The sequence below is a fragment of the Cheilinus undulatus genome, linkage group 3, assembly GCF_018320785.1.
Source record: "Cheilinus undulatus linkage group 3, ASM1832078v1, whole genome shotgun sequence".
In the NCBI taxonomy this organism is placed as follows: Eukaryota; Metazoa; Chordata; class Actinopteri; order Labriformes; family Labridae; genus Cheilinus; species Cheilinus undulatus.
In genome coordinates, this window is record NC_054867.1 from 40,024,407 (window position 1) to 40,052,241 (window position 27,835).

The window sequence follows — 27,835 nt, forward strand, 5'->3', positions numbered from 1 at the left end:
TTTACATCCTTTACACCCTTAGCAGTTAACACAAAAATACCAATTCAAAAATACTTACCATGTGCAATCATGCCATCATGAAAAAGAAAGGCTTTGCTGAAGTACTATTCTAAGTGAAAGGAGTAATTTCACACGTTGCAAACATGAGTCAAGCACCACAAGGTGATATAGAAGATTGAGTTTATAGCAGTTAAAACAAGTGCAAAAAGAAACTGCATCTTATTGACTCAGAATGGTCCTGCTGCCTGAAGTGGACAAAGACGATGAGAAAATGCTGCCTCCTCCATTTTAACCAATGGGAGATGGGTCAAACTATCAAGGTGGAGTACATGTCACATAAATCATGTAATTACCTCCGCCAAGGAGGTTATGTGATCGGATGGGTTTGTTTGTTTCTTCATTTCTTTGTTAGTTAGCAACATAACTCAAGAAGTTGTAAATGGATTTGATGAAATTATCAGGAAATGTCAGAAATGGCATAAGGAAGAACTGATTAGATTATGGGACTGATCTGGATCCCCATCTGGATCCAGGAATTTTTTTTAAGGATTCTGTACTATTGGGAGATAGGGCTAATGGCGGAGCTCTGCGCTGTTACCACTTTACACCAGGAGATGGCAGACATGAGTAACTTCAATCCCAGCAGCACTTTGGCTGTGTTTCCATTCAAAGTTTTGGATTTTATAGAGTTTGAAATACGGACACCCGGTCGAGGAGACAAATCAGAGTGTAACAGAGAGAAAGACAGCAAATTGTAGTGAGAATACTCACAATGCTGGGAGGAATAGAGGAATATTCACCCTCTGCCATAACTCCCAGTTGTCCAGTGAGACCATGGGTGAGACTGTCAGTGCATCTGTTGGCACCAGCAGGCAATGCTTCTGCCATGACAGTCCACCCGTCGCGAAGCCAATGCTTTGCCTCACTGTGTTTCCACCTCACCGGGGAGGGAGTAATTGGCGAATGCCGTGTTGGGGGGAACATGGGGACGGATCCAGGAATTTTTTTAAGGATTCCTTACTATTGGGAGATAGCGTTAATGGTGGAGGTCTGCACTCTCTGAGTGCTTTTCTAGTTATGTTACTGTTACTGATAAAAAATAATCTCAAGGCTGGCATTGCTGTAAATCCTACATGTAGAATGGGAGCACAGAGAAGAAAACAAATCAAGCATCATTTTTAAACCCACGCTCATGTGACACTTGCTGATTCAGGTGATTGACACGTTAGCTCAAGTCTATGGTGGAGGCAGAGAAAAACAGCAGAGTGGTTCAAATAAACACTCCTTTGGATATGTTGCACAAAAGGACAAGAATGTGACAGTGAAGTGTCAACTGCCCAGGTCAGAAACAAATCTTCACTGCCGTGATCAGATCTTTCTAAACACCTGCAAATGCAGCATGCTAACACAAAGCTAGAAGCTAAAGACCCTCAAAGCTCAAGTGAATCTCAAGGTAGCTACATGATATCGACACCCGCCAAGCGGCCAAAACTCGATTGTCAACAGCAGCAGGTAACCACCAAAGCTGAGACAAATATGTTTGCGCTAACACATATGGTGGCCTTGTTCTTGACATATTTTTCTGTGAGATGCTGTTTTACTATGAGTTCCACAGCTTTGCTGACACATTTTTGTTTTCAAGAGCAAAAAGGGGACATCTTTTGTCTGTCTTCCTTATCAAAATGGAGATTTATGCTAATGTGGAATATCTGGAGGTGATTATTGACTGTAGTAACATGACTTGACTAAACATAACATGACAAATGTACGAGACTAAAGACTAACTTCTTGTGGAGCACATTCATATGAAGTCCCGGCTTGTAGCATCACTTCTTGTGTTGACATCACTCACATATCCTTACACCTTTTGCTGTTTGAAATAGTGCCGTTACACTTATGTGGGATTATGTAAGTTTTTACTGGAAAACGAGACATCAGCACTCAAAAAAATGTCCCTTGAAGCAATTTTATAAAAGCAAGGCACAACAGACGTGTTTTGACTCATGGTCTTCTTCAGGGTTGTTGCACACCTTAAGAAGTATATTATTTGGTGAATGCTCCTTTTTCTATTATGTAAGGTTTCATTCATTTAAGTAACAGAAAATCTCAGGTGACAAGTAATGTAACTGGTAGTGTAGCTAGTTACTTTTTGTTGTAAGAACCTAAAAAATTGTGATGCATCACTTTTTTTTAAAAGTAACTAGTAATGTTGAACTGAGTACTTTTTTGAGTTACTATTCCAAGACTGGTGACTTAGTGTTCATTTTTCTGACTAGGTTTGTTTCTCATATTTGATGTAAGAATATGATTGATAACATCATGATTCACAGCTCTGTAGATGACAAAAACTTGATTGAAGTAGAGGTGAAGTGAGAGGAAAAGTAAAGAAAACTAGCAAAAGTCATTGAACTTTCCATAAAAATGGATTCTACTTTCAAACAGCTCAAGAATCTGTTTTACTTTGTAGCATCCTGAATGATTTTTGGTTTTGCTTTTGTTAGCAGATAAAGTGCGAAGTCATTTCCACCAGCCAGCTCCCTTCTGTGCATGTCTGTCAGTGCAATAGGTTTGTTTGCTTTCACATGATTTGAATGTCCTTTGGGGGTCAAGAAGTGGGGGACAGCTATTTGGAATGAATGGGAACAGAGGAGAGTTAGAGCTCTATAAATTTCTACATACATTGAACATGACTCTTTGCAAAAGAAGGGCTCATATCACAAATACTCAGTCCTGCAGGCCTCCTAGCATCCTCTAGTTACTTGGAGGGATACAAGAGTCTAGAGGAGTCTTGTACTGAGCTAAGAGGCTAGCTGAATATATTAAAAAAATCTTAATTTTGTCAAAAACATGCTTTTAATTGGAACTGTGATATTATCAATTGAATAAACCTTATGGGGTGAGTGTCCTAGGGATGATGTGCCATTCACAAATGAACCTGTGCTACAAAACAGCTCTTTGATGTTAGCTGCGGTAGCTAGCTTGAGTTTGAGTGCCAGGTTCCTTTCCTCCTTCCTTTGTCATAATTTAATACATTTAAAAGCTGAACTGTTACTGAATGAAGAGCCGTTTTGCAAGCCAAACAAGCAGCTCTACAGAGGCTAAATCATCTGGATCTCTTAAAAGAGACGGATCTCCCATCACATGGGTCAGATCAGAGTTACGTGTGCTAAATTTTGACAAAGCTGTACTGAATCAAACTGGACTGCTTTGTGGAAACGAAGGGTGCAAGAACGTTGTGTGACACCACTTGACCAGGCTTTTTAAAATCCCTGCCTGCTGCTGTTTCCTCATGTTTTTTTTCTCTCATTTTTTTATATAAATATTTTACAACTTTCCGGACACAAAAGTAGCTTAAGGATAAAAAATGTTTAAATCTTCACACTTTAAATGTTGGATGTAGTTGTAAACACAAAACCTGGCCTTTATGGTGATCCAGTCCTAAAAGAACCTTTATATCAATGCCTGCTGCAGGAGTGTTTTGGCTTCACTTTTGTTTAACAGAAAGAAGAAGGGGGCATGTTGTCCATGTTAATATGCAGTTACTGTTGCAGACACTACCGATGTGCTGTAGTTTTTGAATGACAAAGTAACAGTAAGGGAGAATAGTTAGAAGAAGAGAAAAATCGCAGGCGACACAGATGTACAAAAGTTATGAAAATGTGTGTTTATTGGACGGTTAACCTTATGAGCTGGGAGTCAGAGCAGCCTGCACTGGCAGCTGATGGCAGACGGCCACAGCGAGCCCATAGCACGACCCATCTGTGCCGGGCATTAAAGCAGCCTCACACCCCAGGGTCAGAGCCACCATGCCTGGTAATAACTACAGAGACACAGGCAGAGTCCTGAGGGGGCCGACAAGTCGCCCACTGGGATGACAATGGCAGCTTGGTTAACACAAACACATACTTCATACTCCCACGCATGCAACCAAAGCACTGAGACACTCACCTTATATGTTTTTCTGCCTCACAAAAACACATTAATGACACTTTCCTCCAGATATGAGCACACATAACACCGCTCCACCCTTTTCTTAAAAACAGTGTGACACGCTCGGCTGTGAGCGATGTTATTTTCCTTCTCTGCACGTATTTGAACCTCTGGTTGGACATTGTTCTGTGTTTACATCCTGTTGTGTTCACCGCTGTGTGAGTATGTTTTGCATTGATTCAGGTGTGTGTAAATGTGATGGTGTGTATGTCTGCGTGTAAGTTAGGGTCAGAACTGGGGCAAAGTAGCAATGTATGTTATTCAAGTTAGAGCGTAAGAAGCCCATCTATTTTCACTGTGCATGCAGTTGCCCACTGGCTAAAAAAACAGGCATCCAAATAGAATAAAGTGGAAAAAGGAGGAATTTCGAAAACAGCCTCAGGCTTTTGATGATGTGGAGTGGAAGAGGTGAGGCGGAGGTTACCTAAAATGATAGCCCAGCATCATCTCCATGGCCTGAATTATGTCAAGTATTACAAATCATAACAAGCCGTTCAAAAGAGATGAAAGTCACATCAATGGCGCCTCTTTAAAGGGATGAAAAACACAAATTCATTTTCTTGCAAACCTGTGAAGATCAACAACAGGACATCATGTTTTACTGCTGTTCTTGTAAACACTTTATAAAGAAATAACTCCAATAGAATGAAAAAATACATTTCATAAGCATGCAGCTGTGTCAATGGACATCCATGAGAGTCCTTAAAGACACAAAATGAAAGTGTGACTCAACCTCAGGAGGTTTATTGGCATTTTGCTGTAAGTTTTGATCCATAATGAAGAAGAGACCTCTGATCATATGAAGCTAATGTTGCAGCTTGAGCTCAGATTCTATCAAATTGAAGCTTTAAGGTTATAAAACTGTTTTCAGGTTGTATAACATAACACCATACATTATTCATATGTTGTTCCAACAGTGAAGCTATATGATGTGTACACTGAATGAAATATTAAAAGGCAGGATTACATCACATAGGAATGTTTTGAATCTTTGATATGAATAATCAGCATTTTCTTCTTGGCGAAACACAAAACATCATTAGAATGGCTGTAGCCTGATTAAATCTTCTCAAATACTCTCCGTCTTTCCAAAGACTTTCCCATTTTGGATAATTTTTTGCTTCTTCTCTAAGCATTTTATTTGCAAGAGCTGCAATTTAAGTCCACCTCATGACTGATTGATTGACTTCTATATTATTGTGTCATACATGCATAATGTACCTGACAGGAAGCAGGCTTATGGCAAGCCATAAGTACAAATAATACTTACATAATTAATAATAACAATCCTGACATTACTTCCAGACGGCGGTGTACATTTTAGGACACCCCCAGGTCTTGGAGTGAGGTGTCAGTTGTCATATGAAAAAGCATCAGGTCTCAAGGGAAAAAAGTCAGATTTCAGACCTGACACCTTTTTCCTGACACCTTATTTTTTCCTGAGACCTGATGCCTTTTTTTCTGAGACCTGACGACTTTTTTGTCCTGACGCCTTTTTTTTTCTGTTGTCTTTTTTCCTTGACACCCTAATGCCTTTTTTCCAGAGACCTGTCGCCTTTTTGTCCTGACACCTTTTTTCCTGAGACCTGATGCGTTTTTTCTTGACGCCTTTTTTCCTTGAGACCTGATGCCTTTTTTCCTTACACTTCTTTTCCTGGCGCCTTTTTTCATGGCGCTTTTTTTCGTGACGTCTTTTTAACCTGAGACCTGACGCCTTTTTTTCCTGACACCTTTTTTCCTTGAGACCCTAACGCCCTTTATTCCAGAGACCTACTGCCTTTTTGTCCTATACCTTTTTTTCTGAGACCTGATGCCTTTTTTCTTGACGCCTTTTTTCCTGACACCTTTTTTCCTGACGCTTTTTTTTCCTGACTTTTTTTTTTTTTACCTGAGACCTTTCTTGACACCTTTTTTCCTGACACTTTTTTTCCTGAAGCCTTTTTTCCTGACACCTTATTTTGTGAAACCTTACGCCTTTTTCCTGAGAGCTGATGCTTTCTCATATGACACCTGACACTTCACACCAAGATCTGAAAATGTGCAAACTCAAAAACAATAAACAAAATTCATATCCTGTTGTTATCTCTGCACTGAAATTTTGAAAGATTTTGACACTTTATTTCATTTTTCAAAGTTTTCTAAACCTATCGTAAAAAAGGAAACAAGAAACTAGGGTTCAGTCTTGACCTGGTCTCTGAGTGTCCAGGGTGTTCTGGACCTCCTTAAAATATAAAATGGCTACCCCAGATGATGCTCCAAAATGACAAACTTTGATTTGCCATTTGACTAATGGAGGTGGGATTTATGTAAAAATCTACTTTTCATCTTTTTTTGGCCTGTGTTACATATTACAAATAGCTTTCTTTATATTACAGTGTTACCTTCCTACCAATTCATCTATCATAGTGTAGCTAGAAAGCATAAACTATCACTACACATCTGTGTCTGCACACATCAAAGTGGGGGGGGGGCTCTGATTCTTGGGGGTTACTGTGGACATAATAATAATAATATGTGACCTTTAAAAGACATCTGACTTTATCATTTATTTGCATTACCTATTATTCATTAACATAACTGTGCCTGATTTGAATATATGTCTATTCCTAATCATTAGTCTAAGGATGGAAGTATACATACGAGGGTCGTCAAACGATTAAAATTGTTTTCTAATTTTAAGATTTCTGTAGTTAATAGCAATTGGTCGCATCCTTCTTATTGCATTTTAAAATTCCACTTTACATTCAAAACTGTTTTTGTGTCATTTTGGATGTTTCTGCTGTCTTGAACTACGGCTAATAGACTTTATCACTGAATACAGACTTGCTTTGATGGGTAGATCAAGGATTAGAACATGAATTTAACCATGGAAAAAGGAACCTGTTATAGATTGACAAGGATATTAGATAACAGTAAAATGGTAAATGTTCAATAACAGAATTGGCAGTTGACTTTTGGCTTGTCTACTGAGCTGTCTGTGAGGTTTTCAAAGCAAAATGGGACATCAAGTAGAGGTGGCCTTATTATATCACTGTGGCTCTACAGCGGCTTACCTAAAGAGTGTTGACAGAGAAAAGTAAATAAATAAAACACGCCATTAATTACCTTGATGATTTGCAGTTAATGCAGTTAATCTTGTCAGCCCTAATACTAATTGGATGTTTAAAGGGTACATGTGCAAAAATCACTTTTTCAGGCTTTTCTGACAAAAATGTGTGCCCCTGGCCTGTCCACAATCCCTTCAAATACCAGAAAAATCCATTCCCTCCCACCCTCTCTTTCTCCCCCTTTCAGAAAATGTGTGCTGTAACAAGTCGTTCTCAGATTTTCCCCTCATGATGTCATGTGGGAGTTAGCACTACCCCCAGGTTTGTTTGGCCCTCTTTGCTTGGAAGAAAATTCCCCCCCTTCTCTCTTGATCTTCCTCTCAGCTGAGTTGCTGGATAACTCAGTGTGTTACCCTGCTGACTTTGATCTGGGAGAATAACGGTACAAATCCCAGTCAGGTCCTCAACTTTGAATGAAAGTGTCTTTAACATCAGGAGTGCTGCATCCATTTCCTGAGAAGGGTGTAGTCAGGGGCGGAGTCAGACAGCTCATTAACATTTAAAGCTATAGACACAGAAACAGCTTGTTCTGAGCAGGGCTGAAAAGGAGGTTTTTAACATGCAAAAATCCAATACTAGAGTGTTTTTTCAGCAACAAACTTCACAGGCATGTTTTAGGGGAGAACAATATAAACTTGTCTTAAAAGGGTTAAATATGCCCCCTTTAGGGTTAGTGGTCAACATCTCTGAGCCTTCTTGCTTGTGAATATGACATCTCAGACTTTGCACAGATGTCAACTCTGACTCAGTTATAAACTGAATCCATTTTGGGGTTATAAGGTCATGGTAAAAACCCACCACTGTGGACATTTATACATCTGGTGTGTAACCACCATGGTAGCTCTGGATTCTTACTTACTGTGATTAAATCACAAACACTGTGCAGTCCTCTGTTCCTTTTCAGGTTTTTTATTCCAGTGTAACACCAGGGGAAAACAGATCTCAAACTTTGGAAACAAATCTTTGTTTTGAGCTTTTTAAATGAGTCTGCAATCAGAGTTAAATTAGCTTGAGGTAAGTTTGCAGTATTACTGCAGACTGACTGTATGAGGAAGACCTTGACCTCAGTTTGGGAGTCCTCACTCCCATGTCAGTCCTCTTACCATCCCGTCTCTCCCTCCTCTCTGCTGTTTTATCCTTCTGCCAGTAGAGGTCGCAGCCCTGCAGCCTCTCTCTCTGTCCGGGAGCTCATGGATGTATGTGAGCGCTCCCTCATGACAAAGCTCCAGCGCGTCTGGAAACCAGGGACGGAGCACGAGCGTTTAGGGAGAGAAACCGTCGACAAGATCCACTCTGCGTGTTTACCTGATCTACTGCTCGCTTTCAAACTACTTCAGTGACCGATAGACTTTTGATTTTCTATCACCGGCAGCTCCCCCTCGCTTTTTCCCTCCTCTTTTCCAAGTGAACTTTAAAGGGATGTTAAACGAGAGCATCACCGTGCTGCTGAATGCAAACACAGTGCTGAACTGAGTCTAAGACGGATGTTCTATTCTTTTACTTTTTCTCTTTAACACACAAAAGGAAAAAAGAGGGAGGTAGAGAGAGAAAGAGAGAGCGCGTGAGTGTGCAGGAGAGAGAGAGAAGTCGCACCGGTTTTTTGGAGCTACGCTTTCATGCCGTCAGTCTTGCGGACTCTGAGATGGACGTCAGATTTTATCCAGTTCCCCCTTCAAGCGTGGGTTCATGTACGTTACCGACTGACTCCGGTTTGGACTATTACCACTCCAACAAGGTAAATATGACCAACACTTTACCAGCTTTTATTTTGTGCCGCCTGTGCACAAATCCTTGCTTCTACATGCTCGCCCTTATAGAGCACATATAGCCGATATATGGAAGACCTGGGCAGGGAGTGCAGTTAGTGACAAGTGTTCTACTTTTCCCTCCCTTGGGATGAAATGGGTCTTAAAGCTGCACTATGACTGAACTTTACTGTAATTCAGAAGTGCACAATGTGTGCTCGCACCTGCTCTGAATAGTGCATGCTGTTTTTCCCTTCTAATTTAAATGTTCTTATGTATTTACAATGAAAACTGTGGATAAGTGCTGTCCTGTGCGCTGAGTTGAATCGCAAAACGCCCTCCAAAGAAGCAAACAGTCACCTCTCATGGTACAAACTGGAAACACATTTGATTTTTTTTTATCCTTAAACTATTTTTATAACTAAAAAAAGCAAATTCCTCTTTTTTTTCACATATAATCTTTTCCGTGCAAACGGCGGAAACACATTGTCTTATCAGCTCCACGCAGGTTCCCACACGGGTCAATGCACAATTAGTCCAAAACTATCAAGATTGCGTCTGAATACGATGCATGAAGGGAGTCTGGTATGGTTAAGATTTGAATCCTGCAGTTTAAAGTGGAAACCTGCGTTTAAACGCGCTTTATTTGGCTACATTCCGTGCTTTAGTCCATCTTTACGCAGATATGGAACGCCATCACCAGTACGCACTTTACAACTTGTTGAGAAATTAATAGTCAGTCAATAATCTGTTGTTGCTTAAAATTGCAAAGTTTTAAGAATCAATTAAATTGTGCTCCTTTCAGAAAGGGTGAGAAGTTGCGCATTTTTCATGCGTTTTTACGCACGGGTTTGTATCCAAAAGTACTAGAAGCTTTGACGCTTTTATTGAAAGAAAAAAACTGCCAAAAAATATCCATCTCTGAAAAAGTTCTCCAAAAGAAAATTACACAAAATCAGCTTGAAAGCAACTGCGTTGCATCACTAAATATCATCCAGAATTTTGCAGTATACTATGCTATTATTTTTCTTCATCATCAGAGGTCACCCCACTCTTCTCATGAGGTCTATATCAGCACTTATCTAACAAAGTTCTGGATGTATAAATTGACTGCCTGCAAGTATTCCAAGATTTCCAGCAATGTGTGGTATTTAATTCATGTGGTGGAGGTAAAACTTGTGTAAACACTGGGCACAGCTAAAGGAGGCATTACACCCGCAGCCATTCAAATAGGTTTGCTTGCCTTTGCACCTGGAGGGAAGCCAGCAGGCAGTTAACATTCACTGATGACAAAGTGAAACATTATATCAGCCGTATTTGAATTGTTAATCTCCCCTGTCCGTACACACAGTCACCTGCATGCAGACAATACAAGCTACATGCAGACACACACTCTCACACCCACACTCACTTGGTTTGAATTACAACACACCAGTGCTTTATATCAACTGCAGTCATTCCTCGACCCATGGGCAACAACTCCAACCTTTTAACTGTGACATCCTGAGTCTGAGATGTTGAGTTAAATGTGTCTTTTCTCACACAGAGAGGTTTTTGTCATCCTCCCGTCCTTGTTGATGGTTACCCAGAAAAAGCTGCAGATGTGAGATCTGTGTGTGACCCGGCTCTCTGGCTGCATCTCGTGGTTGTGGTGCTAACACAGTGAACTGCACTTGTTGTCATGATTCAGCGAGCGTGGAGGTTGTTGGCCCGCTAAGAATCAGCTTTGGGTTTCAAGGACAGAATCGTGTAACATTGTCATCACTACAGTAACAGCTGTGACTAAGATGGAAAGTGACATATTATCTGTGCTGCTGCACGTAAACTGTTGAATTATGATACAGGAGCTTTATGTGACATTTTGGCTAAAGTTCAGAGATTCATTTCAGGGGCTGGATGGAGCTGAGACCCTGTAGTAACTCTGTGGAAACAGTGGACTAATGCTACCTCTTCACTTGCAGGTTTTATTGCCTCTGTGAAGGTAGATATAGAAACTACATGCATGGTATGGATGTTATTTTTTTGTGGTATTTTGCAGAGAAATAATCCTAACTCAGTGACTTAGCTTGGGAAAATATAGTAAATAGAGCTGTGATTTTTAGTTGAGCACACATGGCAGTATAAATACTGCATTTTTAAATATGCAGACAAGGTGTGAATACCCCAGAACCTCAACTTAGGCCTCCAAGAAGTTGTTGATTATCTTTATGCTTTACAAAATCCACCTCTACTTAAAATATTTTGATAAAGCACATTCAAAGCAACAAAATACGACTGCAATCAAGCACAAAAAAACATTTAAAATGGCACATAAAGCAATTAGAATACTCAGAAAATGTGAAAATAAATGCTCAACTTAAATTTTCCAATATTTTTAAACATTTTTTTCCACCACTGAATTACACAAATACCTGCAACACTGCTGATGCACTTGTGTAATTTAGACAAGGATTTTAACACTAATGTCAACATATTGGTGTAATTTATACAGTATGCAGGAGTTTCCCTGTATTTTTCAGCACATATTGGATGCATAGGATTTCCACTTTTGCTGTCTGATCTTTATTTTTTTTTTTTATTTTAGTTGGTATTACATCCAAATTCTGGTAGTTACAGAACCTTACTAGTGAACTTGTGCTTTGGTGTAAAGTAATAAGTACACCAATCAGGAAGTCATCTTACACAAAGTGGGACAGTCCAAATATAAATGCATATCGCTTCCTCTCCTTGCTGTGTGAACTCAAACATGTTCACTTCTGACTTTAAGTAACAATGACCTTTTCTGTTCTCTACCTGAAAGGGTTAATAATCGTGGAACGTAAAGAATGTGTAAGCTGAAACTGGTTGGAGCTGATTGGCCACATTCAGACCGATGATTGATTGATGCATGCCAGGAATATGGATCACACTGACAGGATCTGTCAATATGCCAATTCTGTGGATGCACTTGGCCTTTGACTTTAGGGGATGCTTTTCCCAGCAATTAGACTACAACAAATACAGTACACAATCATAGATATCTAATGTTCTCAGTGCTTTGTTTGCCTTCTTCAGACTAAAATCAGATTATGGTAGAAGCACATAAAGATATAGAGATTATGTGAGACAAAAAAGCCATTATGCCTCTCTTCATTTCATTGTGAGTCCTTAATAAAACAACCTGTGCATCCACATTTCCAGAACAATGCAAAGAAGAGCACATGAGCAAAGCATCGATTTGTGTTTGTGCTACGAGCCCCGCGGCTCTGCTGCTCCTCTCAACTCCATCCAACTCTCGTTGTCCTGCACTTGCACAATCACCGTGAGTCATCTTTACTTTTCGCCCAAGATTTCTCCTAATCTTTTTGAAGCCTCTCTGTATCTTTTTCCTCGCTGAGTGGGAGGCTTGTTTGTTCAGCGCACACTCAGCTGTGTATACCAGCGCTGAAGGCCACTTCTTCGCAAATGCCTGTTTTAGCGGGAGACTATTTGTCAAATGCATTATGACTTGTGCATACCCCCGGGCAGAATCACTCCGGTGAAATGAAGTTGGATAGATTACTGTAGCTGTTCCACTTTCTCCTCATCCCTCTTCCCTCTAACAGCACAGCGCCCGGGAGAGAAAGAGAGAGAGAGAAAGGCTCTCATGTAATTATACTGTAGTTATATTGTAGCTTTATAATCCAATGGTTTGCAGATGTTATTCTTTACATAGTTGCAGCCTCTTCTGAGTTACTGTATGTTATTTATATATGCCAAAGCTGCTCTCACTGCAGTGCAGAGCAAACACTCTATTGATGCACTATTTGTGCTGTGCAAGTACGCACAGATGTGATATCTCAATCAAAGCAAACTGCATGTGTGCGCAGAGCATACCTAATTGCTAATATAGCTTCAGGCTAGATGTATGAATCATGTTTAACAAGATAACCATCATTTATGCATTGATCCAGGTTTTCCCACACTTTGTAAAGCCTTGCTGTGCGTCTTTAAACGTGCACAAGCAGCTGACATTTGTCCAGCAGAGCACGTACAGCCTCTTTTCAAGTAGTCTGCTCCATTTCCACTACTATCCAAATCTCTGTATTAGTCATGGGGATACATCAAAGTATGGACAGGCAAAAATATTTTCCATGTTGAATTCTCAGAATGTGCTTTTTCCCCCTACCAAACATGACCGTGATAGAAACAGAAAAAGAAAAGAGTTATTCCAGCGGTAGCTCATTCTGTACACAGAGAAGAGTTAATTACATGGAGGAAAGCATTCTTGGGTCGACGGCGTGGACTTGGGGTTTTTCATTGTGCCCATTCATAACATTCTGCTGACTGGACGGTCCGAGTTGCAATATCCCGACTGTTCTCACTGGGAAAATGTTAACCCATGCATGGCTCTAATCACACCACAGCAAAGCTGCTGGACCCACATGAGGAGAGGCCAGATAATGTGTTAATGAACTCAATAAAAGATAAGAAAAAGGCATCATGGAGGAAAATTTTATATGTGTAAGAAAAACCCTTCAACTGCCTACTTTGTGAAGGGATTTTTTTTTCAGTCTAACTGCTTCTTGGCACTATTCATGATCAAGTCTTTCTGTCTCCCCAGCTCTCCCCCTTCTTCTTCTTCTTCTTCTTCTCTCTCACTCTGCCGAACTTCGTCTCTCATTTACCTTCCCAGCAGCAATGTCAAAAGGTTATGGAGGGAAGCCGGATCGCCTGGGGCTGATTGTGTCTTTGAGTTAATGATAAGTAGCTACAGTGTTATTCTCTGGAGCAGTGGGGCTTAGATTGTGTTCTGTGCACAGACCATTACAGCGAGAGAAATCTGCATTTATGAAGACTGTTTAAAATGCCAGAAAAGAGAAACAAGGCGATGTTGAGTACATTTTTGACAAAAATTAGGCAGATAAACTCTGGAAAAGGGAGCTGAACTGTCCTTGTGCAAGCGGTGGACTTTTCACGGTAAGTCTGTTGAAGAGGAAAGAAACCTTGACACCGGGTCTCTTTAGGACTTGTCACCTTGTATTCAGATAAACTTAATATCAAACAGCCTCCATGCTGTATTTAACGCCTATTTGGGCACCTTTTTCAAAGAGAAGGCAACTTTCCAGTACAGGAACATTGAATCTAAAAAAGCATAGATTAATAAAATACTGAATTGATTGATGAGCCTAAAGAAATTGTACTACTCTTCCAATGGGGAAGCCATACAAAACATACCTTTTGTGTCACAAAACTTCCAAGTAAGCATAGTTAAGTCAGAATCTTAGGCTTGAAACAGCTGATCTAAAATGTTTTATTTTTCAACTTAGTTAAGTCAGTAAAAGGCAGAAAATGAAATATTCTCAAAAGCATATAACTAGTAAAGGAGTAAAGACAGTACAAAGTCATATTAAAGCTACATATACATATAAGCTATCTATTGATTGTTTTTCGTTTTCAGTTTCAAAAAAGTTAAAAGCTCAGATGACAGTGCTTTTATAACATCCAATGAGACTGGCAGAAAGGACTACAAATGTTGTAGTTTGCAGGCTATGTGATGTTAGCCAGCATAGCTGGCTATGTAATGAAACAACACCTATAGCACACATATACGCTTCCGTCTTCAGAGCGTTGAGAAGGAAATATACAAAAATGATTAACCAACATTTGTGTGAATGGACAATAAGGTGGGGTTGCTTCTCCAAGCGACCTGAAACTACAAAGCACAAAAATTCAAGATAGAATCAGTCCACCATTGCTGTGGTCCACCTACTCATGCATGTCTATTTGTAATGCACGTGTGTTTTCAAGTTTGCACTCTGAAACTGGTTTTTAGTGGTATTGGGTATTGTTTTTTTTTTTTCTGATACCTGTGGTGAATTATGCATCTTTCTGGTTGCCCATCTATGTCTGCTGTAATTGTCAGTCTTTTACATCTTCTTTATTAGTTCCTATCATGTGTGTCTTTCCTGAAAAGCCTGCAAATTAGCCATGGCTAGAGATTTTGTATACATTGCATTGGGTGTGCTGTACCTAAATGCAACAATGCCTATGTAATGTCCCTGACAAATAAACTGATAAATAAATACATTGATACTTTTAAAATGGTGCCAGCACCTAAACTGATACTTTAAAGGAAAAAAAAAGTGTTGAAAGTCAGCAGGTGAGTAACAGCCGCCTCGCTATCATTAGTCATTCAAATGAATGTCTTAAAAAAATACCCATAGAACGTTTAAGTAAAGGAAATGGTTAAAACTTCCTTTGTAAGAGACTCAAACAAAGTTCATACACTGGCGTTACATCAGAGACAAACAGTAAAATAAATTTGTGAGTCAGAGTGACTGTTTCCACAGCAGGAACACACAAGCAGAGCAGAGACGTTACGCCAGACATCAAATGATCAAAAGATGTTCATGCGCTGCCATTATAAAAAGAGTGCACATGAAATCACACGTCTTCATGCCTTTTATTTGGAGAGGCAGGGAGTTGCATCGAGTGGAGGGGAACCAAAATGAAGCACCAAAATTTGTGTTGCAGTTCCGTACAGAAGGTATCAGATGTGTTGGTGCTATGTTGGCAAGGGATTTTGATACTCGTCCCAAAATGCCACTATCATGTTAATGAACAGCTAATATGCAGAGAAAAAATTCCATTTTTGGAAACATTGCTGAGTAAACGTAGCATAAATGATATGTAACAGATATTAAACTATACTTAATGCAAGACCTACCTGATCAACAGAGTATATCGGAACCTTTTTTTAAATTATTCTGCTAGCTTAGCTCCAAATAAGGAAGATAAACAAATTAAACCTAAGCTAGGTAGCTACATTAGCCAAAACTTTAAGCTGGTAGCAACCACTCTAATATAGCTGTTCTTTTATTCACTTTATTTGAAACCAGTGAAGGCTACCGGTAAGTTTTTATACTGTAGACATTAAAGCACTGTGGGAAACAAAGCACAAGAACAAAGGTTATGAAGAATAAGGGTAAGGGGAAATAAATAAGCCATAAATGAAGGACTTCCAGGTAGAATTTTAGGATAGGTTAGGTTATTGAACAAAAGAGACCACAGAAGAAGAAATGGAGAAATGGAGTGCTGAGTTACGCCACTTGGAAAACCTGGAGTTTGTGGTCCTCCAACTCAAATTTAAACTATCACCAGTCAGATTTTGTGTAATTAGCCCATCAGTAAAGGACAAAAAGTGGTTTTTGGTACACCTGGGATTTGTGTCCCCCCCCCCCCCCCCTTTGTTATAACAGATACACAGCAAAATCTCCTCCACTGATGTTTCAGTAGCCTTCATATGCAGCTATACCTGCCTTGGATTTCACAGGCTATTTGAGGACAGCTATCGACTCTTTAAAGAACAGGTGAGAGGCTACTGTAGTGGCCATAACGGGGATTTACCAGCAAGGACTTCAGTTTAACCTACAGGATAGCGAAGGTGACAACCAGACTCTGCAGCTCCGCCGTTGCTCTGCTCTGTGCTTTATAATCTCAAGCAGACATGACTCAGAGCTACTACAGGTGTTAAGAGGGTCATAAGTCATGTACGGCTGAAAATAGATAGTATAGTTTATCCTGCCTGGTTAGCTACTTAATCACCTCGGTCCATAGAAACTGGCTATTTATGTCGATGATGTATGGTTATGACTGCACAGAAGTCAGTCATGATGGTGCATTTTTAAAACTCATTTTAGGGGGCTTTTGTGATATACCTGTGCTACCCAGTGCTGCCATCTTTTACAGTCTATCACCAGCAAAGATGTTTTATTTTAGCTTTTACACTGGAAAGGCCAGAATTCCAAAGCTGCTACAAATAATGTTAGATTACAAACTCTGTTATCTCTGATTATAGTTACACGATACAAACACAAAGACATTTTTATGCCGGGATATTTATTTGACAAACAATATAACACAAAAATAAACATTTTAATTAGTGAATTGAGACATTTTCGATCTTTCTTACCATCACATACAGCAAACCATAATCATCCTATTTAAAAAAAGACCTGTATTTGTGATAGATAATTCATCCAACACTCTCAGAACAAGAAAATAGCAGCTGTTTTTTTAATTTGATGATGAAACATTCAATTATGATCCCCCTTTATGCTTTAATGAGATTATCCAAGCATCATTAAAGAACTCTTTATAGAAAATATATATTCAGGGTGTAATTGTTGTCCTGATCATCTGGAACTTTGGGTGTGACTTTTCCAATAAATACTGCAGTGCATTTACCGCCAGCTTTCATCAGTTTTACCCAAGTGTCTTTGCTCATTTTATTGAATGTCTATGTTAATCCAGAAAAATGAAGTTTCACTACATCAAAGCTTCACCCAGGAGAAATATTACAAAGTAAGCTAAAGCAACACAACAAAGGGAAATTGCTATATTTATTGTTAATATAAATTTGAATCTTTTTTTATAATTATTTTGTTGTATTTATATGAAAAAATAAATAAAAATGATAATTTGCATATCGCTGTGGTCAGGTCAAAACCTATCTCCAAAATCAAATGAATAAAAAATGCTGTAGTTTTTAATAGTTTAATAACAAAGTAAGCATAGACAGCATCTTTTTGACACTTTTTTATTGCCTTAGAATGTGTTGAAATCCACTGACAGATGTAAAGAGTGACTGATAGCACTGTTTATGAAATAAATAAATGCATCATGAAAAATGGAGATACAAGGATTTGGCACAAATCCAGTGGTATTCAGTTAGACTTTTCTGTTCTAAAATAATGAGCTTTGATTTATGAATTACGAGATAAATTTGTAGGTGTGTGAATTTCTCCTTCTCAAGACGATTAGATTCAAATCTTGATTCACAGACTACGATTCGATTCACTGACAATTCATTGAAATACAGAAAGATTCGGTCAGAAAAGTGTTTATGTTCAGGTCTGTTTATGCTGCATTTAGCGTTAGCACCTTAGCTAAACTTTAGCTGGCCGTCTCAACAGGTGAGATTTATGAGCTGCCGTAGTTCTTAATCGCGTTTCTCCAAAGTGTACAGACAGGCAGACATTTCGAAAGTTATCCTTCCATCATATAAAGTCCACATGACTTTTTCTTGAGGTGCAGAACTGTAACCGAAAGACGTTTAGGCGACGACCGGTGAGACACTTCCAGCTACCTAGAGAGCACCTACGATCTATTTATGCCTACGATGAACAGAACTCTCATATAAAGGTAAAAGTTCACCCCAGGTTGCGCGAGATTACAGACTCTGATCCAGAGCATGGCAGAATGAGCTATGAAGACAAGCAGCAGAGCCTCAGTGATCTGATCTCTAGCGTTAAAACCGGTTCAAAGACCGGTTTGTGCCACACTTTTACCGATCCAGGACTCCGCGGACCGATGCACTCGGACCGCTGACATCAAGATCGGTTAACCGATCCATGTCGGATTATCTTTACACCACTATAAATTTACTTTATGAAACCATGATGAAAAGTTTTGGAGAACATGAAAACAGTGTTTTCTGATACGTCTCTCTCCATAACAGCTGGATATAGCTGATAGTGAGTAGAAACGCCACTGCAGAAAAATGCAAGACAGTCTGTCTGCAGATGCAGATTGCCCCTCTTGCAGACAACTGCTGTGAGTTGCTACCTCTGTCAGAATGGGAATGTATGCTAAAACTTTAACAGAATATACAGATTAAACTCCGGTTAGGGTTAAGGTAAGGGTTAGGATACCAAAAGTTAAAAGGCAAAAAGCTGACTTACAAAGCCAGATAGCAGAACATTTAATAAAGCAGAGTAAACAGTCTGCTTATGGACAAAAATGTTTCCTCCATGAAAGCATTCTAATGCAGCTAATGTAGCTAAGGGTAAAGCTAACCAAGCTACGCAGGTTATATAGCTTACAAAGCTAATGCAGCTAAAGCTAATGAAGTTACAGTAGCTTATGCTATGTTAGCTAAAGCTCACATCGCTACATAGCTATATTACCTACCTAGATTATGTAGCTAAATTAGCGTTTGCTAAAGCTCACTTTGCTAAAACCAACTAACTTTGCTACGTTGGCTAACACAGCCATACTAGCTACATAATGGTTGCGACTATGTTAGCTTTAGCTAAACTAACAAAGCTAAATTGTGCCACGGTCTATGTAAGTACTTCTAAAATGGGTCTATACATAATTTACATGAAATGTTTAGTCTCCAATGTTTGCAATGCAGTTATTTTATGAATGTAACTGCTGTGAATAAAAGTTTTAAAGAAAAAAAAAACCCTCAAACCTGTGTCAAACTACTGCCTTTCCTTTGCCCTTTGTTAAAGTATAATTTTAAATTGAATACAGAAATTTATAGTTAAAGTCAGGGATCAGCATCATTGTAAATTTTAATTCAGCAAATGTATGTGTGTTACAGATGTGACAGCAGCCAAAATGACTGCTGTGCTCTTTGTAGTGTTAAGAAGCAGAGCAATAGCAGATTTCCAAGCCAGGCAAATTAATGTAATGCAAAAAAACAGCTATGTCTCAAAACGTCAGGATAATTCGAATTTTGACATTGATTAGGAATCAGGGCAGGCCTCCTCCCGGCCCACCTCGCGCCCCTTGTTAAATCACATTAACCCTAATTATCGTCACCACCCCCTGAAACCTAAATACTACAGTCAGGCTTGACTCCTGGCTCCTCAGCTGGGTGTTGAGTATGTGTTTCATCCCCTTACGACTAGTGTGAAGGAGTCCAAATGTGCCAAAGCGTTTTAACTGTCTTCACTTCAGGAGGCCACACTGGCTCCTCGGTAGCCTAGCATGTCTGTCTAGCACCCTGCACACACAACCACCACCCAGTCTCCTTGTGCTGTTTTATATTCACTTCTTGATTGGTTGGGGGATGGGGCTTGGTTGGAGTAGCATTTGTGAGGTTAGCTGGTTCGTGCAGGGAGGGGAGAGTGGATTTGGGGTGCAGAGAAAAAGAGAAAGAAGGGGCTGCAGACGACTGCGGGGAGAGATTTTTTAGGGGGTACTTTATTTTTCAGCTCGCCATCCAGTCTGTAATGTCATTCAGCGATGTGGAAACCAAAATGAGCCTTGCCACCAGATGTGTTCCAGTCCAGATAGCGACTTGAAAGACAGACGTTTATTGTTTTAGTGCATTTGGTGTGGTTCAGACCCAAACTGCATGAAATGTTGATTGATGGATTTCACTAATGAATGTGTGTGCGTAAAAAAAGAGAAAGAGGGAGAGAGACGGAGAGAGAAAAGCATCTGCTTCATGTGATTTATTTAACCGTTTCTGCGCTCTGTCTGCTGATGTGAAGAGAAACCGAGCCGTGTGTTTTCACTGTGTTACAGTAGCATTTCAAAGCAGACACATTCTCTTTCTATCAGCCTGGAAAAAAGCAACCTTTCAGTAATGTTTCCTTTTGATATCTACACAATGTGGACTTGATATTTCTATAAAGTATATCGAGCAAAATAATGTTGTAAAACAGCAGCAGTGAGGATAAGTACCAGACAATACATCAAAGAAGCTGCACAGTAGACTTGTTTTTCATTATAACCATAAGTCAATATTAACTCCAGACTGCTGTGACCTTCTGTTATGCAACTGTATATCTTCAGTTCACCAAGGCAACAACCAAACTTATTGTTGCTGCTGACATTTAGCATCATCCACATGCATGTGGTTTAGACTGCAGGTCAGGAAGTGCGTAGTTCACTCTTTGTTGCAACAGTTTCAGCATCCCTGCTGCTAACTGCAAATCCTTAATTATGAACAGCAACATTTTTATTGCCCCTTTTGTTCTGCAATTAAGGTATCAGCATGCTGATGTGGAGGCAACGAAGACAAAACATTTTTGTTGCATGGGAAATGCTGCAAATCTGATCTTCATTAGAGTAATTGCTTCATTTCATTTATAAACAAACAGACCACAAAAGTGATTATTCTCGATGCTGGAGATTACGAGTGCGAGTTATTGGCCTTGGCAGATTTGTATAAAGCAGGCCTTGGTACATAAATTAGCGTAATCATTGTATGAGAAAAGCGTATCAGTGTTTCACATAAAGCACAGACGGAGCTCATCATCTTCCACTTTCACACTCGCCACTCTGCAAAGATCTCACAGTTCACTTCGCAATTTGTTTTTTGTTTCACAGCTCCACCAATGCTTTATAACATGCAGCCTATGTTTTTGGTACTATCATGCTTTTCTTTCAGTAAAGGGCCGGTGTGAGTCTGCTGTGAGTGTATTAGCAGGAAATGAAACACTAAGGAGACAAAGGAGTGAAGGAGGGAGATTTTTGGGCTTACAGGTATGCTGGAGGGGGGAGTTTGGGCTGTTTGTGGACCTAAAAGATAAAATCTACCTTGGAGATTACCAGAACTAGAGGGACAGTATTTCTATAGCTGTTTTCACATATGCTCAGAGAAAATGTTTTGGAAAATCAGGCGGATTGCCTCTGAAATCCTCCTGAGTTGGTTGTTCACACATGTATCTTACAGTGTGGGAGACCTTTGCTGTTGGACAGACAGGTGGAGATTAGGGAAGACATGGTTTAAAAAGACAGTGACATTGAAGTGCAGAGCTATACAACACTATAATGAGAATAATTACCTTTCTATCAATGCTACATGTAGCTTTTTAATTTTAGGTATTAACAAAAGTGCTGACATTAACATATTGCTTATCAGAAAAAATCATGATGGATTTGACCTTGCACAGAGATCACACTGTTTGCACAGTCGAATAAACAAAAACATGGAAAATTAGTAAGGGAGCTGGCAGGAAAAAGTCAAGCTAAATTCAGCATAAAAATTCATCTATTTGGGTTCACATCCTGAAAATTTCATCCACTTTCAGGAATTTTGTGCATTTAGGAATAGGGCTTAATTAGTCTTGAATAAGGGCCTTTGCACACGATTCAGTTTTTCGTACGAAATTACTTGAAAAAAAGAGAAAAAAACATCATGTTTGCACACTGACGCCAAAACTTTTTGCCATTCTCATTAGTCCAAGTCATTGATATGGGTGATTGACAACTCAAAGCCGCATCTGCTGCTTCCTTCTTGCTCACTCTCTCCCTTCACTTTAACCACTGTGATTTGCCAGTGTATTATGTGGAAATCAATCGTGGACCATAACAGACAGTGTCAGAGTGCATCATCTTCAGTGCTACGTATTGGATTATAGTTGGGCCATTTCTATATATATATATATTTTTTTCAAACAAAAAAATTTCCCATAGTTGCCTTCTCCAGCTTCATAAATGAGCAGATTTTCTGCTTTCCTTTGTCACACATTTAAGGGTGTAATCAGAGGAGGCCAACTTAGAAGACCACAAGGCCCCCCTGAAAATCTAAATTATAAGATTTGGGTTGTGTTACAGGATGCTTGTAGCTTTTAGTTTGGCACACTTGCTGCTGTTAGTGCTTAAAAACAGAATTCAGACATCTTTTCAAGTTACTGAAACTATAGAACTTACAGTGTTTGCTGTCACTCTGTTACGTTACTTTTAAAAGTTATAAATGCAAGAAAGATATAGTGTTGGGAATTCAAGCTTTTTTTAATGACCCAGATCATTTGGCTCAGCTCAAAAGAAGAGCTGACTCTTTCAGCTCCCAAACAGCTCTTCATTATCTTTACTGATATTTGTGCTTGTATTTTACTCCAATTGTGCTTAATTACAAAACCAAAAAGTCTTTTGTAGCTCTCCTGGTGGAAAACAGTAGAGTGTAGCAACAAACACGAGTCCTTAGTGTGTGGTGTGCCTGTTGCAGAGGGATGTGGAGAAAATACTATCCATATCACAAAAAAATGCTCAAAAATGCGATCTGGATGTGATCATGTATTTAAAAATGTGGCTCTTTGAATGGGTTCTTTTACACATGACACATCACTATTGTAGGATCCCTCAGTGTTTAGTGTAAGGTGCTTGATTAGACATGTTAAGTGAAATCAAGAGGGGTAAATGAATGGGTTAAGGTGCACGTACTTCATGTTACTCTAGCAGAAGTTACTGCCACAGCTGGACCCTCCCAGTCAAACAAGCCTGGCTACACCACTGTATATATGACAATAGTTGACACTTTGTTATTGGCCTTGTGATAAATTGTGGAAACTTGGGATGAATATTTTCACAGATTCTTGACTCTTTATTATTTAACTATAGAGGGTATGCACTTACGTCATTTTAGGCGTACGACAGATCTTGCACAACACTGGTGTGTGCTCTATAGTAAACAGGTGAAAATGGGAAAAAAATTAATAATATCAACTTAAAGTGGGATATTTGGACTTGATACAGATCCATACTGTTTCCTAAAGATACAGTGGTTCGTTGGCATTTATATGTGGTCATAAATCAATTTTCCTGACATTATATGGACCTGGTTTCAAGTGCACCAAGCAGAGCCTGAAGGCACAGGTAAGCCTAGTTCATTTGTGATGGATGTGGAACTGACTTAGTGTCGAAGTTTTGTTTAGACGAAGCTCAAAGATCAGTTGTTTCTACATATTTCAGTGATTGATTTACTGCTTTTTACTTCAGCTTAACTGTATAAAGGTTGTTCTGTGGTTTTTAAATCTGTTTGTACAAATTTGGGGTGTAATTCAAAAAGAAACCAGCGTTTAACCAAATAGAATTCACGTTAATTTACAAATGCTACGTTATTTAATCTCATGGACTTCCCAAATCTTTCCCTATAAAACCAGCCATGAAACAATTAGGGTCTAGATGTACAGCTATGAAACAAAATCCAGATATTATTGTACCATATGGATGATCTTCTCTTAATTTTCCTTAAAGTTAAGAGGAAGGACAATAGAATGGGGTCTAGCTCATATTCATCACAACCTGAATACTTGTGGTAGCTACTATAACAGCTTCATCTTGTGTCTTTATGAGCCTACTGTCACCAGCTCATGCTTTCCACCACTCAGAGACTCACACTGCCTGTGACGTCACGTACATATCCTCTATTATGGATTGAGTGCAAATAATCAGCAGAGAAAATAGTTATGAAACGTGTTTGCTTCAGCTTTTTTAAGAATTTTCCTGTTGTCGTTGTCTAAAGTATAAGATTGTATGTATTTCTGTATTAAATAGGAGTGTAACAGCTGATCTAGGTAAGTTAAGTCAAGCATTGCATCAGTTTCTTTGTCCATCAGAGATTGTGTGACCATGAGAGTTCTCAGTATGAGCTTTTGAAACCACTGACAAACATGCTGACTGGTTTGCTGAAGAATGCATGTGTCATTTGCATTAAGAGAAGTTGGTAACCTGGGCAAACCCCAGCAGTTGTCTGAGCTTCCTGAGGCATGTCCTGTGCAAACACAACTGGAGATGGCTGCTGCGTGTCCACGCTCACAGACACCACTCTCAAACATGCACCCCCACACAGGTAGAGAACCCCTCTCACAGTAACATGCAGATGAAAGCATGCCCACACTTGCGCACCATAAATAAACACACATAGGCACACACGTGTGAGCACACAGACCACAGAAATGCTGCTGTGTTTATGTGGAGCAACAGCCTGACCCACTTCTGTCCTGATTACTGTACTTTACAGCATGAGTGTTTTAATATGTACAGTTAATCCTGTGATCTGTGAGTGTGATAACAGCCACACTTTAGGAAAGATTTAAGGCTGGCTCATGCATATTAGATTGATTAGAAAGATAAGGAAAGTTTCACACATTTTGTCATTACTTCCCTAATTTTCAGTAGGACTTTATAAGCTCTGCTCTCTAACTGGAGCATAAATAACCTCAGCGCTCTTCAAGGTGGTGCTAAGCCACTGAAATCATTGACATTAAATACAGCCTAACTGATATAGTAATTTAGAAAAGAAACAAATGAAACTTAAACCATTCATGATGTGTTAAATCTTTTCGAGCTCATGTGGGTGACTTTATGGTTGCACAGAAAGCGAGCCGGCTGCCTAGGCCACAGAGGATCGTCCCTCTGCTGTGTGCCGTTTGTGTCAGTGTCGCTCTGTGCCAAGTGTGTATATCAGTGTGTATGTGACTGTGTGAGACTCCCCTCCCTATCACTACAAACCCACAGTCCCCCCAGGCTCCTTTCTGCCTCAGTCTAGTAAACCACCTCTGGCACTTTTGGGCTTTGTTCATAATATTTTTATTGTAGCTTTGGCTTGCTTTCCAGGAATTCCATCCGCTGCATGTTGATACTCAGTGTTTTTGCTACTTCGTCATTTTTAATGTTGACGTATGATAACAGAGTCAAAATAACCACAGCGCCCTGTGCTTAGATGTATGTGGGACTGTGTTTCTCCACTTTCTAATGCATTATTCTTCTTGTGTCTGTCGTTTACCTTTTGGTTTTTGGAATCTAAGTACAAATGCAGAACAGTGCTTAAAGTTTACTCAGAGTTCCTGTGAGGAGTTTTAACTGGTTATAAATCAGCTGCTGATGCTTCTATGTGACCCACAAAAGCAAACAAAACCATCAGTGTAAATACTGATTATTTAGAACAGTTATTTTAATGCTTGAAGACATTTCTGAGGGGAAAGTGCCAGATGAGTACGTTGAAAACCCCTCTTTCATTTTCCATTCAGATTAGTTACATTCTGATGGACTCAGCAGTGTGATGTAAAACAACACGTGCACCTTTTATTGAGGGGTGAGGTGTAAACATACAAAACTGGTTAATGCATAAACATTTAAGCGGATGGACGATGAGGTGTGGTTGCTTCTCCAAAATCTGCTATTGTTGTCGTTGCTTGTGCATGGCTCCTCACTGAAACTGACATGTGCATGTGTGAAAAGTCTTGTTTTTCAGAGGAACCGACATCTTTGCAGTCTACATGAGGACAGAGGATATTGTTTTCAGAAGATTCTTCTCTGAAACATTCTTTTGAAATGTTTTCAGGAACCCAAATGCTGTTGAGTTAAGTTAGTTAGGTTAGGTTTAGCTTAGTTTAGTCTAGTTTCATGTGGTTAAGTTTAGTTTTTTTTGTTCAGTTTGGTTAAGTGTGATTTGTGGTTTGGTTTAGTTTAGATAAGTTAATTCATGTCAAGTTAGTTAAGTTTTTATTTTAGTTAAATTAAGTTAGTTTAGTGTAGTTTAGTTTATTTTGGTTTGGTATAGTGTGGTTCAGTTTGGTTAAGTTTGGTTAAGATAGTTTTGTTAGCTTATCAAGTTAAGTTTGGTTAGGTTTAGTTTAATTTCATAAATTTAGGTTTGTTTAGTTAAGTGTGGTTTGGTGTAGTTTTATTTTGTTTGATTTGGTTTAGTAGTTTTATTTGGTTAGGTTTGATTTAGATAAGTTAAGTGAGGCTAGTTTAGGTAAGTTTTGTTAGGTTTATTTTAGTTAAATTCAGTTATGTTAGTTTCAATTTAGCCTGTTTAGTGTAAATTAATTTGGTAAGGTTTAGTTAGAATTAGTTATTTCTGGTCAGGTTAGTTACGTTTCGTTTGGTTCTGTTTGTTTTAGTTAAATTAAGTTAGTTTCATGTGGTTTAGTTTAATTTGGTTTAGTTTAGTGTGGTTTAGTTTGGTTAGGTTTGGTTAGGGGGGTTCCATTTGGTCAGGTTTAGTTAAGATTAGTTAAATTAGGTTAGTTTTGTTGGGTTAAGTTTATATGAGTTAAATTAAGTTATGCTAGTTTAGTTTAGGGTGAGTTTGATTTGGTTTAGTGTGGTTTAATTTGGTTTAGTTTAGTTTAGATTAGTTAAGTTGGGTAAATTCTGCTAGGTTAAGTTTATTTTAGTTAGACTGAATTATGTTAGTTAAGTTTTCTGTGGCTTTGTTTAGTTTAGTTCAGTGTGGTTCGTTAGGTTAAGTTTTAATCAGTTTAGCGTAGTGTAGCTTGGTTTAGTTTGGTTTGGTTTAATTTAGTTTGATCATACATGGAAAATTGTTGCACAAGATTTAGACTCAGAATGGTTTTTTTGGTCCTTTTACACATACAGGGAATTTGACACTGTTTTGATGGAAGAGTTGGAAGAATAAAAGTACTAAGAGGCCATAAAAGGGCAGTACTTTTGTTGATAGGGAGTTGAATCAAATTAGATAATACCAAAGCAATAAAAACATAGACTATTAAGAAAAAAGAAGTATTTACAAAAGGTGCAGTGGCAGTTCTATACATATGCTGAATTAGCATGTTGCTTATTTGCGTCTTTATAAATGCCACACAGCGAGGACAACACATATGATAACACAAACTACATTGTAAACAGCATTGAAAGTGTTGTGTTAATAGACAGTCAAAAAAGGTTAGTCATACAAATGAGATCTAAAAGTCCTCACATCTGCTTTAGAATATACATAAATAATATACAGTGTTTGCCTTGAAGCTCATGTGAGGAAGTTTGCTATGTGTACATTTTGGATTATGTCTTTGCTGATTTTGCACTGAACAACAGTAGCAAGTTGTTTTTTTTTTTTTTTTTTTAGATATTTTGGAGACTTTTTTAATGCTTGTATTCCAGAGGAAATGCATGAGTTAGGCATCAGGAAGAAAGTGAGGAATGAGCCACAGGTCAGACCCCCTAAAAGGGTCGTGACAAAACTGTTAGGTTATATATGCCAATGCTCCACTCAATAATAAAATATGTGGGTAAAAATTTTAAAACTACTGTTTTTGTAGCGTTTTACTCCTTTGTCTGACACCTACCCTGCAGCAGTTCTTACAAACATAAAAATATCTCTATAAAGACATACAAGGATTATCATGAATGGTTTTCTTTGCTTTGTGTGCCTTGAAGAGGCATGAGTTTAAATTTCAGTGTGTTTTATACTCATCTAAAAACTTCCCACAGGAGCTTTAATCTTCAGCATCTTCTCATTGATTAAAGATGTACAGTAGCTGCTGCAGGTCTGTTGTAGACCTCAGTCTGCTGATCGGTATGTGATGTGTTGGTGCAGCTGAAGCTGAGTGTTTTCACTGCACAAACACAGCATTGCTGGCACTCCTGGTTTCACTTAATCTTTGACACAAAGGCACTGGCATGTGGCTGAGCTCTCAGACACATTCAGCGACAGAGAGAGAGGGAGAGTGAGAGAGAGAGAGGTGGGGACGTGTACATAAA

General features: G+C 39.0%; 1 protein-coding gene across 5 annotated transcripts in view; it reads left to right on the forward strand.

The window, feature by feature from the left end:
* tox2 (TOX high mobility group box family member 2) overlaps positions 1-27,835 on the forward strand; it is a 235,417-nt gene that overhangs the window by 31,179 nt on the left and 176,403 nt on the right. For 2 of the 5 annotated variants that reach the window (XM_041783956.1, XM_041783958.1), the window contains exons 1-2: positions 8,322-8,832; positions 12,023-12,143. The exons of 1 other annotated variant lie outside the window; for it this stretch is intronic. In XM_041783956.1, the coding sequence (XP_041639890.1) occupies positions 8,714-8,832; positions 12,023-12,143 (240 nt within the window). In that variant the 5' untranslated portion in view covers positions 8,322-8,713. Of the gene's footprint in view, positions 1-8,321; positions 8,833-12,022; positions 12,144-27,835 lie in introns of those variants that run through there. 2 more of the 5 variants (XM_041783957.1, XM_041783963.1) reach the window with 1 other exon arrangement.